The sequence below is a fragment of the Mytilus galloprovincialis genome, chromosome 10, assembly GCF_965363235.1.
Source record: "Mytilus galloprovincialis chromosome 10, xbMytGall1.hap1.1, whole genome shotgun sequence".
NCBI lineage: Eukaryota > Metazoa > Mollusca > Bivalvia > Mytilida > Mytilidae > Mytilus > Mytilus galloprovincialis.
In genome coordinates, this window is record NC_134847.1 from 12,088,465 (window position 1) to 12,111,366 (window position 22,902).

At 30.3% G+C, this 22,902-nt stretch overlaps 1 protein-coding gene across 5 annotated transcripts; it reads left to right on the top strand.

Annotated features, from left to right (window-relative positions):
- On the top strand, window positions 1-22,729 carry LOC143049855 (profilin-4-like). 5 transcript variants are annotated; one of them, XM_076223614.1, is made up of 6 exons: window positions 1-51; window positions 10,148-10,233; window positions 17,016-17,144; window positions 17,489-17,623; window positions 20,085-20,190; window positions 22,485-22,729. In XM_076223614.1, exons 2-6 carry the CDS (start codon window positions 10,180-10,182, stop codon window positions 22,511-22,513), a joined length of 453 nt encoding a protein of 150 aa, XP_076079729.1. In that variant the 5' UTR covers window positions 1-51; window positions 10,148-10,179; the 3' UTR covers window positions 22,514-22,729. The 5 variants fall into 5 exon arrangements, with proteins under 5 accessions (XP_076079729.1, XP_076079733.1, XP_076079731.1 ...); XM_076223618.1 differs by lacking the exon at window positions 10,148-10,233 and having other exon boundaries at window positions 4-51; XM_076223616.1 differs by lacking the exons at window positions 1-51; window positions 10,148-10,233 and adding an exon at window positions 13,674-13,811.
- The last annotated feature ends 173 nt before the right edge of the window (window positions 22,730-22,902 follow it).

Here is a 22,902-nt window from a genome sequence, read left to right on the forward strand (position 1 = left end):
AAGATTTCCTATCAAGGGAGGTAATTGTGTTTGCACATAAGAGAAAATATGGTAAAGATTTGTTATCATTTTGTGGATACGTAAAACTAGGTTACTGTGTATTATAAATTACCCCCAATTTGAGTATGATGCAAATTTATTGATTGTGTATCAATGTTATCAGTCCCAAAACATCGAGCTGAGTTATTTTGTGTAAATAAACCACTGGCACTGGAGTAGTGCCAGTGGTGCCAACTTTGCTTTCGCGTCGATCCGGCCCCACGTCGATCCGGCCCAAGTCGATCCGTCCCACGTCGATCCGACCCCACGTCGATCCGGCCCAAATGTAAAGTCGATCCGGCCCCAATAAAAAAATATATTTATAAGGAATAGAAATAAAGATATATATATTAAAGTAAATCATAAATGTTTATGATTTTTATTATAATGTTAAAGGTGTAGAGTGGGGTGCTCATTTTCGCCATATCTTTCCATGTTTTCCACAGTTTATGTTCAGGTCTATATGTTTTTGAAGTATACTGATATTTCTATATGAAGATAACTTCAAATGCAAAATATTCGTAAGCTTGAAAACATGTTTGTTTGAAAATAATCATCTGAAAAGTTAGATTAAAGAGTGTTTGAAATTACCTGATGTTTTGTCAATGGGGGACACATATTCGCCGTTTTTATACATCATTTAAACCCGAATAACTGCAGCTTTGAACAATATTTTTTCGGTAAACGGACAGAAAGTCACAGGACAAAAAGTCACAGGACATAAAGTCACAAATTTGGTAGGACAAAAAGTCACAGGACAAAAAGTCACAAATAATTTTTTGACAAGTGTTTGAATATATAAGAGAAATATCTTGAAATATTTACTTTTTAATACATATATTCATATCAAAGTTAATGGAATTTATCAATTTACTTGAAAAATGAAGATTTATTTTATTTTAATCATGCAAAGGACATATTTCTTGGCACCATGAAGCCATTTGAGTGCCAATCTACTTTGACATTTTGTTTTCTTAACAATTATTTGATCATCTTTGATATTTTTTTGATCAATTTTGCTTACAAAGTTAGTTAATATACAATACATCAAGAAAAATACAAAAATGTTTTTGTAAAAATAATCATTTTTTATTCGAAGAAAATAATCAGAAAAAATGAATTGTGACTTTTTGTCCTGTGACTTTTTGTCCGTGACTTTTTGTCTGTGACTTTTTGTCCTGTGACTTTCTGTCCTACATTCATTTTTTCTACGGTAAAAAAAATAAAAAAATATTTTCTTCAGATGAGTATAAAACAACTAGGTTGATTATGTTTTTATTACAAGTTTTCAAGATTATTGGGTATAATTATATTAAAACAATTCAGACATCAACATTAATCAGCAGTAATTAGCGTTTTCTTTCAATTGACTGTGATCCTAACAAGTCTTTCATCTTGTGTAATAACAAATAGTTACATACACAACGGTACAAGCCGATCCCCAAGCTGATACACACAAACTTTGCTTTTCTTTTAAGTTCTTAAAATTTCTCAAATTGAGAAATTTTGTTTGATTTGCCGAATCCTATCTATAAAAGTATATAGTAGTGCTGATATTATATTTTAGAGTGTGAAAACGTGCATTCAGTGTCATTGTTTTGTTATTTTCTTGCAATAAAGAATAATGGATACTCATATAACTTGTGTTTTTTCTGCACACAACTATTCAAAATACTGTCAAATTTATGAAAAATATATCGATATAGGAAGTTGTGGTGTGATTGCCAATGAGAAAACTCTCCATCCAAATAACAGTTTATAAAAGTAAACCATTATAGGTTATTATTATATACACCAAACAAAATATCAATCTATAAAGACTTGTTGATATTATAAAAAAAACAAACAAGTAAATAGAAGCCTGTGATGTTACCTGAAAAAAATACAATTTATAATTATTATATACACCAACCTAAACCAGAAGATCAATTAATCAGGATTTGATTTAATTAAGTGATTACAGGTGGCATATTACCTTAGTTCACAATCATCAGACAATTATTGAATAAACAAACCAATTATAGACTAATGATTTGATTAATCAAGTCATTATGATGAGTTAAATTTAATAGGTTCCAGTGGACTGTAAATATTTATTTAGATATTCTGTGTATGAACAAAAAGAAAATGAAATCGCCATGAGTTAAAGTTAAAGTTATCATGGAAAATAACTTCATATTTTAAAATATGTTGAAGCTGCTATACAACCAACGACACAATAACAATCATTTTCGTATCGATTTAAAATAGTTCTTTAACTGGTTTACTCCAATACTTCACTTACCTGCTGTCATCCATCATCGGACACAAATGCAAATTCCATTTATACTGTGTCACAAATTCCTCCAAGATCAATATAGTTATTTCTTATTTTATTATGGGGCCGGATCGACTTGGGGCCGGATCGACGTGGGCCGGATCGACTTGGGCCGGATCGACTTTGGGCCGGATTGACTTGGGGCCGGATCGGTTTGGGGCCGGAACGACCGGATACCCCAACTTTTAGCATGATGTACAAGCCTTTTATTCAATTCAATTCAAAATATTTTATTGTTCAAATATCAAATGTACATTTAAACAAAGGGATTGGACAAAAGGCAGTGCCTATACAAATCCTTTCCCATACAAGATGGATTGAATAACATGCATGATAGTATATAATTTTCTGATAAGTTAATAGATCATACGTTGTTGCAGTGAGTCAGGGAGGCAGTTCCTCCACTTCTTGAAGTATTTTTTGTGTATACATATATAAATAACTATGTTAACAAAGTTAAAGCAAGACCTACTGAAGGTGATGTCGAATTTTATACCAAAATAATAAGTGTTGGTTAGGAATCAAGTAGATCATAAAGTGATTTTTACTCAAATTCACAAGCTCACTGCAACAAAGTTGTTCTATTTATATGAATAAAAAGAATTGATTGGCCCTTTTTTGCAATACATAAATAATTTAGTGTACCATCTTATTACATGACTATTAATTTCTTGATTTTTGAAAATATAATTACTAATACAAAAAATAAAATAAAATATGTATAAATTTATTTGCAAAAAGATGCTAAACACAATTGGTTGTTTTTTGTGTTAAAAGTTAGGTTTGTCTTTAATTAAGACTAAAGAGTGGTACACTGTGGTTATAGGCTGGATTCTAAACAGTATAATATCACATGAAATATTATAAAAATCTTCCAGTTTCATGAATATATTGTTGTACATATGTAAATATCTCTGTGTTTTCATCAATATTTAAGTCTGAGCAACCCTGTAGTAGGACATCAAGATTGACATTTTTAAAGTTACTTATTTTTCGAAAGAGCTCATATCTCTGATAAATGTAAAATGGACAAACATAAAAGAAATGAAAATTATCTTCTACTGGATCTCCACATGCACACATAGAGCTGTCCGACAAATGATCACAGAAGAGATGATCTTTTAGATCACTAGCCTCATTTCTTAATTGGCAGTGGATTATATTAACTTTACGTGAACCAGTGGAAAAGAAAACAGGACAAGGACTTATGTCCTCATTCAGTTTTCTTTTAAATCCTGTGAAGCTTAAAATATTTTTAACTTCTCCATCAAGTGAATTCCACTTTTCAAGAGTATGTGGAATAAAACTGTTTTTATAGGCTGTGGTTCGACACTGAGGAGTTTTAAATTCCCTTTTTTTTCTCAGACCATACTGGTCATTTGTGTTTGTACATGACAAGATATCAGCAGCAATATAATTAGGAATATCTCCAGAAATAGTTTTATGAAGAAACAATAATTTGTTTTTCTGACGTCTATTCTGGAGGGAATCCCAACCTAATTCCTTATATAATTTCCATCTAGGAGTTCCCTTTCGAAGCCCAGTTACAATTCTGGCAGCAGCTTGTTGTACAGACTCAATTAGATCTGATTCTTCTTGTGTGCAGTTGTCCCAAATTATGTTCCCATATTCTAAAATAGGCCTTATAAATGCAATATAAAGTCTTTCAAGAGACTGTCTATCAATCTTATGTTTTAAATATCTCATAATATTAAGACGTTTACAAGCTTTTGAATAAATATCCTGTATGTGACTAGACCATTTGGCATTAGAAGATAAGGTTATACCAAGATGTTTATGTTCTGAGACATTTTCTAGAGGTGCATCATTCATGCATAGTGATGTGACATCAATATTTCTTTTTCTTGTAAAATACATAGATTTGGTTTTGTCTGCATTGAAGGTTACACCCCATTCCCCTGCCCATTGATCTAATGATTCTAGATCTTGACCCAAGGATTCAGCTGCTGATCTCTCATCATGTACAACACAATATAGACAAGTATCATCTGCAAACAGTTTTATTTTGTTTGTAACCGCATCTACTATGTCATTCACAAACAATAAAAACAGAAAAGGGCCCAAGATGGATCCTTGAGGGACTCCTGCCTTGACAGTATTCCAGTTAGAAAAAAACCCATTTACTCCAACCCTTTGTTGTCTATCAGAAAGATAACTTTTGAACCAGTTAAGCAAATTACCCTTTATTCCATATTTTCTTAACTTATATAGAAGTCCCATGTGCCATACACGATCAAATGCCTTTGACACATCACAAAAAATAAATCTGACATCTTTCCCTTTGTCTAGATTTTTTACAATCTCATCATATAATAAAAGTAGCTGATTTATAGTAGAGTCCTTGTTTCGGAACCCGGACTGTTGATCAGTTAATATTGCATGATCATGTATATAATTATGTAAATACTTAAAAATAATTTTCTCCAATATTTTGCTAAAACAATTAGTAACCGAGATAGGTCTGTAGTTAGAAACATTGTCCTGATCTCCTTTACCCTTGTAGATAGCTGATACATTAGCCAATTTCCAATCACTGGGAACTGTTCCTGATTGTAAGCTTTTATTAAATATGAATGTTAGAGGTGTAACCAGTGATGGGAAAATTGCCTTAAGAAATTTTGGAGGTAGCTTGTCAGGTCCAGCTGGTTTGTTAATATTTAAAATTTGGAAATGGTCAATTACATCCTGCTCTGTAATCACTATGTCAGACAGCTCATATGGTGCCAAAGGTGGGACATTAGGCAATTGAGGTTCTGTGTCAAATCTAGATATTGAGCAAAAATAATCATTTATGGCTGTTGCTTTCTCAATGGGGTGAATAAGAATCTCTCCATTTACCTTAATGGGAGAATTTTGACTCTCTTTATTTTTAAATTTGCAAACACTCTTAGCTATTCTCCACCACTTCCCTGGTGGGATTGATTTATCGACTAGGGAATTATGCAAGTTAATCAGGTACTGACGTTTAGCTTCTCTTACTAGATCAATCACTTCATTTCTAAGTTCTTTAAATTTTTTCCAGTCTGAAATTAAATTTCTTGATTTAGCTTTTTTGTAAGCACGGTTACGCTTTCGCATTTTAACTTTAATACTGGTTGTGATCCAAGGTTTGTCCCTGGGTCTCACCAATACTTTTTTTTTGGGAATATATGTGTCCATGACATGATGAACTTCTTGGTTAATTAGACCATTTATCTTATTAATGTCATGAACATTTTTAAAGCATTCACACCAGTTTTTTCTTTGTAAATACATGTTTGCTGATGCATAGTCACCACTCTCATAGTCATAAACTACTTTTGAATAAGCTTTTTGTCTAGCAGAGGAAAAATTAATCTCAATAAGTGTTGGAGAGTGGTCGCTACAAAAACTTGGTAGTACCATACTATTTCTTAGTAAACTAAGATTATTCATATATATAGGGTCTAAGAGTGTTGCAGTTGAGGAGGTTATTCGAGTAGGTTCCTTAACAACATTTTCTATGCCATATCTTTCACAGATTCTTGATATCCTACTAGTCGGACTTGCTTTTAGTAAATCTATGTTTAAATCACCAAGCAATATTACATTTTTATCAGTATCTATTACATTATCTAATAAATTTTCAAAATGGTCAAGTGATGTGACTGGTGCATTTGGAGGTCTATAAAAACATACAACTAAGAATCTACCAGTTTTTGTTGTAATTTCAACACAAACTGATTCTAATTCAGCTATTTCTAAGTCACTACGGCGTTTACAATGGAGACTGTCTCTTACATAGATCAAAATTCCTCCTCCACCGTCAGTTAACCTGTCTTTTCTAAATAAGTCAGGATTATGAAAATTTGACAAGCCTTTTATTCAACACATTAACAAAATGTTGTCAGATTCTCGCTATATGTAGAAACAATGGAAAAAATATATTTATAGCAATACACTGACCATGTTTACCATTTATTCAACACCACAAAAAAACTTTGTCAGAATCTCACTTTATTTAGTCTTTAATATCAATGAATTTTTTTTATAGCAATACACTAATCAAAACTTGATTACAAATTATTGAGAGTGAATGTGTAGGGTGAGAACGGACTTTTGGTGCAAATATATAGGTGCAAAAGTGAAAGGGGGCGAACGTGATTTGGCGTGAATGTACTGAATTCCTTGACTCCCCCCTCTCATGTACATTGAAAATAAAGACAGCTGTAGTGTATGTGTTATTTTTGTAGGAGGGTTTAAACATGGTTAATTTGGGACCTTGATTTCTTTCATACACAAGTTGCCTTTTTATGTAATCTTTTATAAATATATATCATGATTATTCTCATTTCTATTAGAAATTTTTGGCCTTTATTCTGCATTTTTTGTCAATTATACTCTATTTTGTAAATCTCATCCAGACATTCATGAAGTTAGCTAGCAATGCAAAAAACACTGTTGGTGTCCCCTGAGGCTACCCTTTCAGGGTTTGTTTTTACCTAATGTGAGTCTTCTTTATTAAAACATTTAAGGAATGACTGTAATATTTTTTCTGTCTATGAAGAAATAACATAAAAAATTTGGTGCACACTGAATAATGTGCGTAGCGGGTTATTAAACAGTGTGCACCACATTTTTTATGTTATTTCGAATAGACAGAAAAAATAATACAGTCAATTCTTATAATTTAATTCTAAATTCTATTTTAAACCATAGAAAACCCTGAAAAAACGTTGATGACGTCACGGTCACATGACTAAATTATGTCTATGGGCTCATAACAAAATAACGTCAGCCAATCAGAAGATGTGTTACATCCAAAATTGAATTATATGAATATAATAAATTAAAAGATTCTCATTAAGAAAATTTTCAATGATGCTTAAACTGTTTGACAATTTCTTTGAAAATGTTTAATTTAATATTTATCAAGTTTAAAATAGCTTAAATATACTTATAAATTATCCGTGGTAATCTCAACGAGATTGATTTTCTCGCAAGCTGGTATGGCTAAAAATACAATAGAGTTGACAGAGATGAAAAAATGGTCATTTTACTGCTATTTTAAATTTGACAACATTTTTAAATGGCACTGGCACATGTGATTCTAGCAATTATTTTTCATATAAATTTTGAAACTCTACTGTCATGACTGTGCTGAGAAAGGAAATTACCAGTCAGTAAAGATCAGAGGAAAATTTCGTATATTAGCAATCACAATACAGGTCCAGGTATAATGTCAAAATATTTTTTTCCACAATTTCCTGTCAGTCATGGTTTTAGAAAATATTCTCTTAAACAAAACTGCATGTGCTTTGTTTGATTTTTCACAAAATGATAACAATAAATTGAAAAGTTTTTCCTGTCTGTCTCTTTAATACCCTTTTAAAATTTTCATGTCCTAATTACGGGATAACAACATTCAGTTTCCAATGGCCTTAATGATATAAATACAGTTCCAATATATATAATTTAAAAAGATATTGACTACAAATGGCCTCTTTGTATATATATATGTAGGACTCTAAAGTGTGATGGTACTCTAAAGTGCGATGGTTACGCTAAAGTGCGTTGTCTACGCTAAAGTACGATGGTGTCTCACGCTAAAGTGCGATGGTTGTTTGTTTACTAAAGTATGATGATATATCATGCTAAAGTGCGATTGACCAAAAGGGTAAGATTCAAGGGAATAAAACAAGGAGGTTTAAAGCAGTCTTTTTACAAAAGACAATTGGTGTAGATTGCTGTTCACACAGTCTATCACTGATTGGAACACCTCCTCATACAGCTGTCATTGTGAATTATAAATACAAAATTAGATTATTGTCGGAATATGTCACATTTTTTGGTAAGCTTTAATTTAAACGAAAGAGAGGGGCGATGTTCGCTGACTTTTCTTCTTTGTCATAGTGACCACACAATCATATTATATTTTCCTTCAATATACAAAATAATGATTTAGCTGATTATAATAAACGCATGAAAACACTCAAGTACTTTTATTTTACCAACGTTACTTTCCAATAATATCGACAATAATTTAACTAGAACTGCAAAGTAAACTACAACATAAACAATGATTCAAATGTATCTGTTTTCGCTTCCAACAAAAGCAGGATAAATGATATTCACACGAATACTATTTTGTATCTATATACATGTAGTAAAATGGTTGACTGCATGATATCAGTTCTTCCAGCTACAGAAAAAAAACCACATTTGCCTCAGCCGACAAATTACGGTCCAGTTTCAATCAAAATTTTGTTTTAAAGGTATTAATAAAATATTTGTACTTTATCTTCCTGCGTGTTCAATTTGTAGTTTGTATAACTGTTAACGTCATAATTAAACTACGTTTTTACGTCTTTGTCTACGTTTAGCATATGGAAGCATCATACTTTAGCGTAGACCATCGCACTTAAGCGTGACCATCGTACTTTAGCGTCCCCATCGCACTTTAGAGAATATATATTAATTATAATTTTTATTACATGTATTTTAGAATTTACCTCTAGTTTAGTACATTTTTAGTTCCTATTCTTTCAATAAATGTATAATCATTATGTGAACATGAATTAATTTGACTACTGTAAAGAATGATGTCAGAGTGTGAAAAATAAGCATAAACAAAGTGCCAATATCTAACATTTATGTGTTAATGGTAAAATTATAATTTTCACAATAATGATGATGATTTGATAAATCTTTTGAATTGTGAAAAACAACTGTATATGGTTTTACTCACTTATCTAATTATGAATGATGATGATTTTATAAAACTTTTGAATTGTGAAAAACAACTGTATATGGTTTTACTCACTTATCTAATTATGAATCTAGTTTTGAATTTCACTTATTGATGTAGATGTACAAAGTATCTCAATTTCGACAGTTTACATTTACATTGAAACAGTAACACTTACCTCAAAGAATTGTGGGAAAAGTTGTATTTTTAGATCTGTTTTATTTGATTGATTCAAATTAAACTATAGTTTAATCAAGGGGTATAATTTAACAACCTATATTTGTGATATCTTCAAAGGGGAGATAATTTATAATGTTTGGTTGACAAGTTTTAAAGGTTTATCTATTAAGAAAATTGTAAACATTATTGAAATAGAGAATTAGAACCCAAGTTTATCAATTTGATATAGGGATGTTTGTTTATTTTCTTTGATAAAAATTAAGTATCGTACATTTTAAGATTTTTCATAAGGGAAATTTTTAAAACGGAATGAATCTGAAAAATGATATAAATATTTTAGACATCATTTTTTTTATGAGAAGATGATTTTGTTGATTTATTTTGAAGGTCTCATTTGTAATTGATAAATAAGCCTGACACAGGCCTAAGATATTTTGATCTGAAATTTCAATAACAAATTGGAAAAAAATATTTTCCTCATTTTACCCCCTTCTGAAGTTCATATAATTGGTTAAAAGTGAAATTCGTAAACACAAATAACAAAATTTAATATCTCAGTGATAATTATGAATTATACTTTACTTCGTATTGATGTTTTCATTCATGATATTTAAAAGAAATTTCAGTCTCCAACTTATTTAATTGAGTAACAAAAATAATGATTGTTTCTGCATTATAAAAATAAGAAGAAGTGCTTTTTATTTGTTTGAATCAGTGATTAGCAACATTTGTAATGATTACAGGATAATGTTGCATGGAATATTCTTTGAATAGTCATCATTATATGCAAGGGATTTTACTTGAATGGTCGTATTGAGATGTTATTGTGATCAACATTTATGATTTTTTTCATTATTAATCAACTTATTTTATGACATTTTAAGCAATTGGATTAGATATAGACATAAAAAACAAAATGGGAGATATTGATTTGAAAAGGAACCCACAATTCCAAGTCTCTGGACTTCCTGTAAGTAGAGCATGGTCTTTTGATAACAGTTGCAGCATGTGTTTCTTAATCATAAGCATAATAATGTTTAATCATGATGATAATAATTGCATTTTGAAATTAGTAAAATTTGTTGCATAAGATTTCGCAATAACAAAGTTTTGTGTTGAACTAATTAGTTTCAAAACCTGTGTGTTATTTCCCTTATACCTAACAATAATGCCCTCGTGAAATATGATTTTTCTTGGGTGAACAAATCTTCATATTTCCCTCAAGCACAGGAAATAAATGTATAATGTTTAATGTTAAAATGTATTGTAACTGGATTTCAAGGATTCTCATTAAGGATTTTTCAAGACGAGGCCATGGACTTGTCATTTTTGGCCATGGTGATCGAGTCCAACAGTAGGAAGATGAAATTTTATTGAGCTAAGGGAGCTACCATTTGATTTTTATGGGGGGGCTAGGATGAAATTTTAAAAAAATAGGCAGGACAGGAATTTTGAATTAAAAAAAAAGGCAGGATAAGACACTTGCAAAAAAAAAAGTCAGGATGACAATTTAGGTAAAAAAAAGTCAGGATAAACTAAAAAAAAAGGCAGGACCGAATAGAGTTAAAAATAAAAAGGCAGGACAGAGATTACAACTAAAAAAAAATGCAGGACAAAATTTTTCATCCTAGTCCCCCCATAAAAATCAAATGGTAGCTCCCTAAGACTGCTTCATTATTTCAGTCTCCATGACAAAAGTAAAAAGCTAGACAAATTATGACATATAATTTTGATTATCTTTAAACCTTTGTTATAGAATTATGATATACATGTTTTTTCTCATTTGATACCCCATTTTAAAATCTTGATGCAACTTTGGACTCATGAGTTTTAAAAATGACCAGCCCAGACAGATATTCCAAAGTCTATGACCAGGACTCATGGACTCTCCTCAGCATGCCTTAGTGAGAACCTGTGATCCCTACTAAGCACATTCTAATCATGGATTTAATTGTCCATTGGGCATGTTGACAGGAAGAGTATCAGGTTATAAGCTAGGATACATTGTGATAAAAAACTTGTGATTGTTTTTTAAATACTAATAAACCAGTTTGCTGCATGTGTTTGAATTCTAACCAAGAATATGCTTGCATGTATTCATATATTATAACTATGGAAATTATATTTCAGCTGCATGAAATTCTTATAAAAGTGTAGCAGTTGACATTTATCTGCTTCTAATTTTATTGATTTATGTTTTCCCTTTTTTTACTCAAATAGTACATATAGTTAGGTTAATTAAGGAGGCTCGAGGGTATAAAAATTTCAGAAAAAAATCAAACATTTGTTTTCATTACAAATTTTATTTATTTCCTTTTGTAGTTGTTACTTTATCATACGGTACAAAAATCATTCAAAACAATCAATTCGTGTTGGCTCTAGATGACTTTCAAAATGTATACATCATTGAAAAAGTTCCAAAGTATCTCCCTTTGGTGGAAAAATGCCATTTTTTGGCTCTAAAATTGAAATATCTTTTTCAACTCATCGGTGACCTATCTTTTTTAATATAATTTCCATATAAGCTGTACTTAAACTAAATTATTGTAAAATTTTAGCGATTTCTGTAATAAATTTCTTTTTTTTATTTCGATATTACCTTTATTTCTCCTATTACTTCAACAGAAAAAAAACACCTTTACAAAAATGTATGCTTCTTTCGAAGGCAGATTGTGAGCGCAAATGAACGGTGACTACACTTTTTTATTTTATTTTTCTATTAACTATAAGATAAAGTCGTTTATAGAAAAATATAGAGAAATCCTATATAAATGATTTAGACCCGTGAACCCCCTTAAATGCAAATTTAAAATTTGAAATACATTTCTTTCTCTCAATTAATATATTTTGTTATTATCATGACATTGTAGGTTTGTTATTTACTTAAATGAGTCTGAATATCCTTTTGGAATCTTTCACATATCTATTTAACTTATAACTCTTTATAATAAGGGTATACTTTACCACCTTTGCATTTTATAAAAAAGAAGATGTGGTATGATTGCCAATGAGACAACTATCCACAAAAGACCAAAATGACACAGACATTAACAACTATAGGTCACCGTACGGCCTTCAACAATGAGCAAAGCCCATACCGCATAGTCAGCTGTAATAGGCCCTGATAAGACAGTGTAAAACAATTCAAACGAGAAAACTAACGGCCTTATTTATGTAAAAAATAAATAAACGAAAAAACAAATATGTAACACATAAACAAATGACAACCACTGAATTACAGGCTCCTGACTTGGGACAGGCACATACATGAATAATCACTAATGTGGCGGGGTTTTAGTTCATTTTAAATCCATATCAATGATCAGGTCAGGTTTTCTTGTAAAGCAAATATTTTGTTTAGCAATATTTAGATCACTGTGATATTTGCAAATACATTTACATCATATTATAATTAACTTAGTGACCACAATTTTCTTGTAATGTACAATTAAGATCAGTATTGTGTTAATTTCATTTTTTAAAGATTTACTATTTTTAAATTATGAAAAATTCATGTGAAAGAAAGAGAAGAAGAAAACATTGAAAGTTTTCATTTTGTGATGGAAAAATATAAGTTGGAATTGTGTGACACAACAGTAATATCCACCTCCTTTTTGGAAAAATTGTGACTGTCTTTTGACCACTATATCTTAATAAATCTTTCAAAAATTGGAAATATTTTTATGTTTTGTTTATATGTCCTAATTAATGTATGTGAAGTAAACTGAAATGTCTAAGTTTCTGATACGTAGCAAGGTTTTATTTTTGGATGCAGTTGGTGCAAATTTGAAATTGTTAATTGTGAGCGTAAATTTAAAACATGCAAAATATGCATTGTGTTGAAATTGACACTTTATTTCTAAAATCGTGTAGAAAAGAAATTTATTTTATAAAGAAATATAACAAAAACTTTCCTTACCTTATGCCCATCATGATTTGATAAGTTCTTAGTCCAGAGTATAAAAATTCTGAAAAAAATATAGTTTGTTAAGCAATTTAAATGCAAGCCTAATTTTAGATAAGTATTTAGATAACATTGCCTTTGTACATATATTGTAATATTTATTTTACTCTTAAGTTGGTCTTTTTTAATGGTCCAATATCAAATATTTAACCATGATTTTGACATTTTACCTTTTGTTCCAAACTCACCTTTTAATATATCCTCCCGCTAAGCTGATTTTTAAAATCCAATTAATTTTAAGATGTTAACAAAAAAGTTTGACAAATAAACTCTTATTTTATAGTTTGAACTTTTTATACCTACATAATGGTTGCTGGGGTGTACAGTATAAGTTGAAAACAACTTTGTGAACAAGTTGAAAAACGAATTGTAAAAACTTTTTCCGCAAGTTTAATTTTGAAAGGATCGGAGTCAGTTAATCAGTTAATTGTTTTACTAAAACAAAGGAATCTAATTTAAAAGAAGGAATAGAATTTCTCTCTGAAGTGTGTTTGTGAAAGGAGAAGATTTCATGGTTCAGTGGACGGACACATTTGAATATGGAGAGTAGGGCCTCAGAATGTAGCGCTTCAGTTGATTTGGTGGTAACTAAACCATTGTCAGAATGAGTTTCGGGGAACTATGGGAGGGGATGGAATATATATGTAGTCTAAGTTAACCTTTAAAATTCTTTAAAATATTTGTAAAAAAGGGAAAATCTTGCATTTCTCAAAGAATAAAAAAAAATAATTAAAGAATGTTATCATGATTGTTAAGATTTGGATAAGAAAATTTGTAATATTAAACATTTTCTTATTAAAATAAATATAACAAATTAAAATGCATTAACCCTCCGATGCCTTTTTTGTTGCTATAATTAAAAGGCTAATATAATCAGATCTTTCTGCAACGTCAACTATTATAATTTGTACAATAGCAAAAAATTTAATTAATGAAATTGTAGACTTTTTTGGTATTTAATGCTATTTGATAACTGATATAGTTTACATGGGTTAAATTTCACTTCAAAACAAAAACATTTTCTAACTTATTTAAATCCTTATTTGCTTTTAAATTGTTTGAATTATTTAGGAAGGCAAGGAACTTAACATATAGACTTTTGGAATCTGAAGAAATATTTTTGGATATTAAAATGAACAACATGAATTTCTTGTTTAGGAGGGAAAGCTTGGATATAATGGTAATTAAATAGAGTGTATTTTGAAACTTAAAAAGAAATTAAAAAAAGGACAAAAACTTAAAATTTCTTATTGAAAAACTATTTAAGGAATGACTGTGATATTTTTTCTGTCTATGAAGAAATAACATAAAAAATTTGGTTCACTCTGAATAACGCACGTAGCTGTGTGCACATCATTTTTTATGTTATTTCCAATAGACAGAAAAAATATTACAGTCATTTCTTATAATTTAATTCTAAATTCCATTTTAAATTGTAGAAAACCATGAAAAAACGTTGATGATGTCACGGTCACATGACTTAAATTATGTCTATGGGCTCATAACAAAAAAACGTCAGAAAACGTGTTACATCCAAAATTAAATTATATATCATTAATATTTATATAAATTTAATATTGTCAAATGTACCAGTAGGTGTTTATTTTTCTTTAGATATGTTTTTAAAGTACTCTGCCAGGGGTTTCATTATCTTTTATGTTGACTGGTACTTTCCACGTTTCTAGGTGGTACTTTTCAATTTATTCCATGAATATCTTATATAAAAATTCCCTACATTTAGGCGGTACTTGTCAATAGCATAGGAGGGTAAAAGTACCAGGTACCGCCTCTAATGAATGGCCTGCTCTGCTAGATATTATCAAATATAGAAATTATTGCCATATTCTTTTTATTAAATGAAAAAAATGCGACAGATTCAGGTTCACAATATTTGACCTGTACCAGATTGATACTGACATGATACAAATAAATATCCTTAAATAAATCTCATCAGAAAGTCTTTTTTTTTAAGAACCCTACAAAACATACCAAAATACATCTTTTATATTTTATTTGAATGTTCCAAAATCAATCAAAGTATCATACATGTACATGTATATGTGTACCCATGGCATGAGGTCGTTTTCTATCCGATTCATCTCATTTATTAAAAGCGTGCAATTTATGATTTCAGTTGTGGTTTTCCTACATAATTTTTGGAAATTGTATTGATTATAGATATTTTGCATTTTTGACAGAGTTTAAGGATTCACAATTTATTTTATAAAAGAATTCAAATAAAAGTTTAAGATGTCTAGAGCATATATGCATATGTAAATTATATAGATATTATTTGTCAGAGAAAATTGATAATTGTAGAGTTCAGTCTCTTTATTCCCTTCAATTCTCTCCATTCCATTAAACTTTTAAATATCATAAATAAAATGAATAAATCTCTACTTTAAATTCTTAAAATGAACCTAATGTTTTTAATATACCAGAATTTTAAAACTGGTGATATTTTGACAATTAATCATTTCAGGTCAACAAATTTTACAAAAAAAAATTGATTTATTGACAATGATACAAGGATTATGAATTATTGATAAAAATGTGTCAAGTTTTATCTATCTTCTTGTTCTAGCAATATAATCCAACCAGATATATACTCTGGTTAATGGAGTAATATTGGGAAATACTACATTTCATCTTATAATTTTTGTTGATTATAAGTTGTAAAATTTATTTTGTTCATTCATAAAGAATTTATGAAACGATTTTTCTGTGGAAATAGCTGGATTATTTTATTATGTTTACTATATTACATTCTTTAGGTTCAATGGATTTGGTAAGGAATTCTATTATATTATTATTTTTCTCATATATTATTATTTTATGATGATATTTTTTTAAGAAAAATGCAATATAAACTTAATACAGAATCTATCATAAGGAGGCTATCAAAATTTGAATAAGTAGGCTAATTCAGCCTTCAGGTACCTTGAATTTGCAGGATAAATTGATTGTACAAGCAGTAATACTGTTTTTTGCTTTTATAGACAGACTGATACAATTTTATTACCATCTTATTAGAAAGGATAAAAACCTTGCAGTTGCAGTACAAGTAATGGCATAGAAACATAAATCATACCTATTCTTGATAGCATATATATTCTCAAAACTTGTTATGGATGGCAAAATGCAATATTTACTATAAAAAAGAAGATGTGGCATGATTGCCAATGAGACGACTCTCCACAAGAGTCACCAAATGACACTCAAATTAACAACTATAGGTCACTGTACGGCCTTCGACAATAAGCAAAGCCCATACCAGATAGTTAGCTTCTACTAGTACATATACTGTATGACTATGATACAGATTTATTTTTCAAATTCATTTTGTAGAATGTAACTTATAAATGAGATTGAGAAAGGAAGACTTTGCTAACTATAGAGGGAGGGGGGGGGGGGGGTAGGAGGGGTCCTGATCCTCAAATCCCAAGCTTAAAAACATGAAATCCTGAGGTCCCGAATTTAAATAAATTTAAATCCCGACATCATGAAATTCGAAAAAAGAATTCCCAGATCCCCAAAGGGTAATTCCCCAAATCCCGAGCTTAAAAACACCTGATCCCGTAGTCCTGATAAAGGTCCTATCCTTCTCATAGAGTTTTCTTAGAATACAGTGGAATATATGAACTGTCAGTTCAACATGTAAAGAACAATATCATTATAAGAACAAAGTATTTACTTTTGTTTTTACTGTGCAGGCTTGGTCTATATGCAGAAGATCTATTTGTTGTGATACTTGCATGTTAAAACAGTATGTTGTTTTTTGGTTTCAGGATGCAGTAAAGATGAATCAGCTGCAGAATTTGCTGCATGATGCACTTATTTCCACTGACCATGTGCAGCACTGCGCCATCATCAGACGGAAGGACTGTAACATCAGAGCTAGTTCTGTAGGGTTTAATGTAAGTAGTAGTATCATAGTACATACTTTAAAAACCATGTGCAGCACTAGGCTAATAATAAGGGCTGTACTATCATGACTATCAGAGTTGTCTATTAGTATTATAATAAATAAAAAAAAAATGATTTTGATAATTTCTTATGAATTTCAATAAAATATGGCATTATTAATTTGTATTATAATAGGAACAAATTTCTTGTAACCAAATTTTTTATTTATCTTTGGAAATAATTTGTAGATGGTCCCAATCAATTTTACCCATTTCTAAACCTTGTTCATTTTTTGTTCTCAAACAACTTGTATGATTACTGATGTTTTAATTATTGTGATTTATTATATTTTTAGCTTCATCAAGAACAAGTACAAATTTTACTAGATGCTTTTAAAAATCCCCCACAGACAAGAGAAGAAGGAATTTACTTTGATGACAGACAGTACAAATGTGTGCGAGCAGACAAGAACTCCATATATGGTAAATGTGTAAGTATCTGTAACCATTTTAAGATTTAAGGTTTATGTACCCTTCTGTAGCCATTTTTGTAGGAACTGTTCAAACTTCAATTGTACCAAAACTACAGATACTATGAATAATAGAGATAGGCCATTTGTACATATTCCAAGGGGAAACTTGATGCAAAGCATTATTTTTTACTGTTCCATTGCATTTAATAGAAAAAGAGAACTTTGTGGCAAATAAATCAAGATTTTTATAGAAAATCCACAGACTTTATCCTTGTACTCTCATATTTGGCAATTTGATGACTGATAGATATAGGATTATTGCATGCAGTGCTAGCATTGATTTCCTTAAAACAAGTTTATAAATGTAGTTATTGGTTAAGACAAGTATAAATATGGCCAAAATCAAGTACACCTTTAAGGGTGCGCTCGACTTTAGTGACTCAGCACGAGGTGTTTTGGAATTTACAGGTTACTTAGAACTTTTTGTAAAAAATAAACACTAGCACATCATAGAAAATCAAGTGAGTAATTAATGTTTCAAATTTTATAACAAAAATCTCTGTATTAAAGGCTGTGGATTTTCTATAAAAATCTTGATTTATTTGCCACAAAGTCCTCTTTTTCTATCAAATGCAATGAAACAGTAAAAAATAATGCTTTGCATCAAGTTTCCCCTTGGAACATGTACTAAATGGCCTATCTCTATTATTTATTATATCTTTAGTTTTGATACAATTGAGGTTTGAAAAATTCGTACAAAAATGGCTACAGAAGGGTACATAAACCTTACATCAGAGATAAGTATCTTGGTTTGAAGAAGGAAACCTCTTCAAATGTAACAAATGTCAAACGTTTACCTTCATAATCTTTTCTAAGCAGGGTTTCCCCATGGGCAATAATTTTTTTCACCACCTCTTTCGCCAAAACAATATATTTTTTCGCCACTTTATTAATTTTTTTCGCCAAGTAACATTAATATATTTTTCGTTTAAAATTTTCCTTTTTTTTTTTTACCCCCCCTTTTAATAAGATGAGTTTGCCCCACTATTGTCTATGATAATTATCTCAAACTTATCTTAGAGTGTACATTGTAATGAATAATCACTAAACATTTACTTTTAAAAAGAAGAACTTTTTTTTTAACTTAAAAGGGGGAAAGTTCATTATTTTTCTAAAAGAGGGGGCTACTTACTTTTAATAATGAAGAAGATATAAGTCCGGAATATAACAAAACTTTTGGACATGTTTTGACCATACAATACCAGAAAGATGTGCAATTGTTTGAAAAAGTTTCTTCAAAAGAAAAATATGTGCCCTTTTGTACTAAGAAGTGGTTTTTACACAAAAACAAAAGCTTTTATCACTTCAAATTGATCCCTTAGTCATTACATTGAAGGGTTACTCTCATTCGAGGGGCCGTTCCCAACCTTTTGCATAGATTTCTTCATAACGACAGTTTTCTTTTCTAGACCATCATAAATGAAAAAGTTGAGACGTAAAGCCACGTCGTGTCACTCAAATGACTTTAAAGTACTCTCTCAAATCAATTATCTATATCAAAGTCATAGGATAAAGTTTTAAATCAGAGATTTTTCTTTCTTTGAACATTTTTCGTCTTAACAACATTTTTTTTTTCTGGACTAGAGGAGATGAGAGGTCAAAAGATCGAACACGTGTGTTGCAAAGTGGTTAATAAATCCTTTATGTGGCATGTGACGGACGCTATGTAACCATATCATTTTGACTAAAAATACAAACAACACCTTTATTAATTAGTCCGTTGTTGTTGTTAGCTATAAAATGCTATCAGCTAATTAAAGAGTTCAAGGTGAATTCTGAGTAGTGTCCAAGAAACCCGAAAAAAGTAAACAAACAAGATGGATAAAAATAATGTTTTATACATATTTCTTTCACCAACTTCTTTTGCACATGACGAATTTGAATCACCACAATTATTATTTTCGCAAATTGCCAAAATGGCGACCGCCAATGGAAACCCTGCTTCTAAGTAAAAGAAACAACTTTACAAAACTTTAAAGGAGAGTGATCTCCAATATTCTAAAGGGAGGTATGTTGTAAAACCTTATTGTTTCCCATGGTTTCATATTTTATGTTTGTTTTTGTAGAAGTTGAATTACAGTATGCATTTATAAAATAAATTAATCTGCATTTTGTAAATAGAATAGCGTAATTTGATTTTATTATAAGATAACCCAGTTACCCTGCATACCATCTGGTAATGTATCCACTGAAGGGAACTCTCTACCAGCACATGTGCATTTATTCTGGTAACCTTTCCAAGTTATGTCTCTATGAGATGAAATATAGAAATTGTATCTGGGAATCAGTAAAAAGCATCTATGACTATTATATATCTCCCCAAAAGGGGCTTCGTCCCTTCCTCGGAATGTAATATTTTGTAATCCAAATTAACAGAATAGTTTAATACAAGTTTGTATCATCTTTATACATATTTCAGGATAAAAGAGGACTTATTTTAGTAAGAACACAATCTATGTTGCTGATATCCACTTACTCAGAGAATATGTTTCCTAGTGTGTGTGTAGAGGCTGTAGAAAAATTAGGTTTGCATTTATAGATTATTAGATGGTTCCAAATATAGAGATTATGTTGAGAGATACAGAGAGTTATTTCAAGGGGAAATAATCCACAACCTCCAATATTCACTGGAAACATCATTAACAATTATTTCTAAGTGAATGGGAGGGGGATAAAAAAAAACATTCTGGTCAAGAGTATGACTAAAAAATCTGACTCAGACAAATAACCATTAACCCCCACCCTTGAAGTTAAATGGTTGCTCAATTACTGTAAATTCAGAAATTAGTCTGTGAGATTATTGTTCACATATGAAAATATTTGACTAATGGCAAAAATATGAAAATCTTATTAAAGTAAATCAGTACTGGAATTATATTATGAATGCAGTTTTTCACATTAATAAAAACATCTCAATAATTTCTGAGTATACTGATTTTGCAGTATTACTTATGTATATAATTCCTGTCAATTGAACACAACAAGTTGTCTTTTGGTATATAGTTTCAATTCATATGTAATGTCTGATAGTATTGTTGATGATACATAGAGAATAATACATGGCAAAATCCGTATCATATGTCGTATCATCCCGAGACATCAATATCAGCCCAAAAGCCTTTAGGCCCGAGGGATGATATTGGTCGAGGGTGATACTGCATGTGATGCGGATTTTGCCATGTATTATACGCTTTATCATATATTTCAACAGAAGAGTATTATATTATATGAACTGTTTTCTGATCCATAGCACTGGGTTACCTTCAGTTCTACTTTTGTCTTGTTTCAAAGGCCTTAAAAGAACTGCTCAATTACTTATCCGAAGCACCTGCGTTACCTTACAATTTGCGTGCTGTTGTTTTAAAAGTAGGGGTGTGATAAAGGGTATGCGATAAAGGGTAGGGGTGTGATAAAGGGCATGCGATAAAGGGTGCACATAAAGTTGCGCGATATGGATTAAACAGCAGGCTATTTATCAAATATGCAAAACTACTGTATTTACTACTAAACATATGATAAATACAATTAATATGATAAGGTTTACAGGAGATTACATTGAGAATGTAGGTAAAGGTAGAATCTTTGGTAAGCTTGCTTGTTAGCTGAACCATAAAGTCATTATTAGGTTTTGTATACTACCCTCCTTTCGGAGTAGTCTAGTCCTACAGACAGAAAGATTGGTTATCTGTCAGAATAGTCTTCCCCTAAAGGAAGGTAGTTGACATAACCTAATAATGACTGATAACAAGCAAGCTAACGAAAGATATAACCTTTACCTACACACTCAATGCATTCTGCTGTAATACCACCAAATTATAGTACCTCACATCTGGTTGCTTACAAAAAAGGATAAAAAAAAATGCTTGAATTTGACAGTTGTATGAAATTAATCCTACATTTTATTGCAATAAAAACATATATCTTGGGTGTTACAAAGCACTATTAGTTTTTAGTTTATGTTTCTATAGAATATTTGGAAACTTGAGGTTACATGGTTACCAAATCTTGTACACAGGAAGAAAAGGGATGATATTTAATTCGTAAATTTCCAGTGATGGTTATTTTCTTTCTCAATATGAAATATTATGTGAAGTTTTGTCTATAGTGCTGGACAGAAAAAAAATTTACTCATGAATGCCAAGTAATTCATTTATTCAAAACCAAGATAAATTCTGCACAATTTTTTGAAAAGTGCTAATTTCACAAAGACAACAGGGGAAAATGAATGGTGGTACAGGAATCATAAAAAATGCAACAAAGTACAAGTAACAACACCTGACTCCTTTAAAAATCATCCAAAGACAAATAAGAGTGAATATCAGAAAATGGCAAGGGCATCATCTTCCTGTAATCAACATTCAATTAATTATCATTTTTTTCTCTGTTTTTAAAATTAACATGGAAGACATATTAAGCTAGACAAGAAAAATAAAAAAAGTAGGAGAAGTTATTTGATTGCCAATAAGACAACTACCCAACAGGGTCCAGTTAGTTGTCTCATTGTCAATCATACCACTTTTTCTTATTTCTATATATATTTTAAATAGTAGATGAAAGCAACTGTAGGTTACTGGACAGCCTTCAAAAATGAGAAAACTTATACAGTATAGGCAACTATGAAAGACCCTGAAATGACAAAATTTCAAACCAGTTCAAACCAATGTAACAAAATCCTGATTTATGTAAAAAAAAAACTAAAAATATCAAAAAACAATATCCACTACTGACCAGCACACGGAGAAAACAAATTAAATTGAATTATGGAATGTGGCAGATTAAAAACACATATGCTATATAAATATATTTGTTTCATTTACAGCTGATTATTTTAAGGAGAAAGGAAAGTGAGAACCATGAATGATAGTATGTGTATGGTGCAATATGGAAATTGACATATCAGTATCAGTACTTCCATACAGATTTGTGATAAAGATATGGAGATTGTCAAACTGCTGAAATTCTGAAAGAAAACTGTTCATAATCATTCCGTCCATTAATATGAATTGTCTTATTGTTATTAAATTTATATGTATTTTTTTATTGAATGATAGATTGAGAGATAAACTTTTTCTTATGTTTTATTTAACAGTATAAGTTGCAGCTTTTCAAACGATACAATAAAAATGCATGATTCAATTGGGATAATTCATCTACATGTATACAAACACTGAAACAGCATGGATGAAATATACAACAAAGTTAAAGTGGGTACCTACTTATTTTCAAAGGAATAATTG

Excerpts from the sequence above, each read along its gene's own strand:
- LOC143049855 (XM_076223614.1), top strand. The coding sequence starts at position 10,180 with ATGGGAGATATTGATTTGAAAAGGAACCCACAATTCCAAGTCTCTGGA. Across the intron at positions 10,234-17,015 it reads TCCAAGTCTCTGGACTTCCT|GATGCAGTAAAGATGAATCA; the intron begins GTAAGTAGAGCA and ends TTTTGGTTTCAG. Across the intron at positions 17,624-20,084 it reads ACTCCATATATGGTAAATGT|GATAAAAGAGGACTTATTTT; the intron begins GTAAGTATCTGT and ends TACATATTTCAG.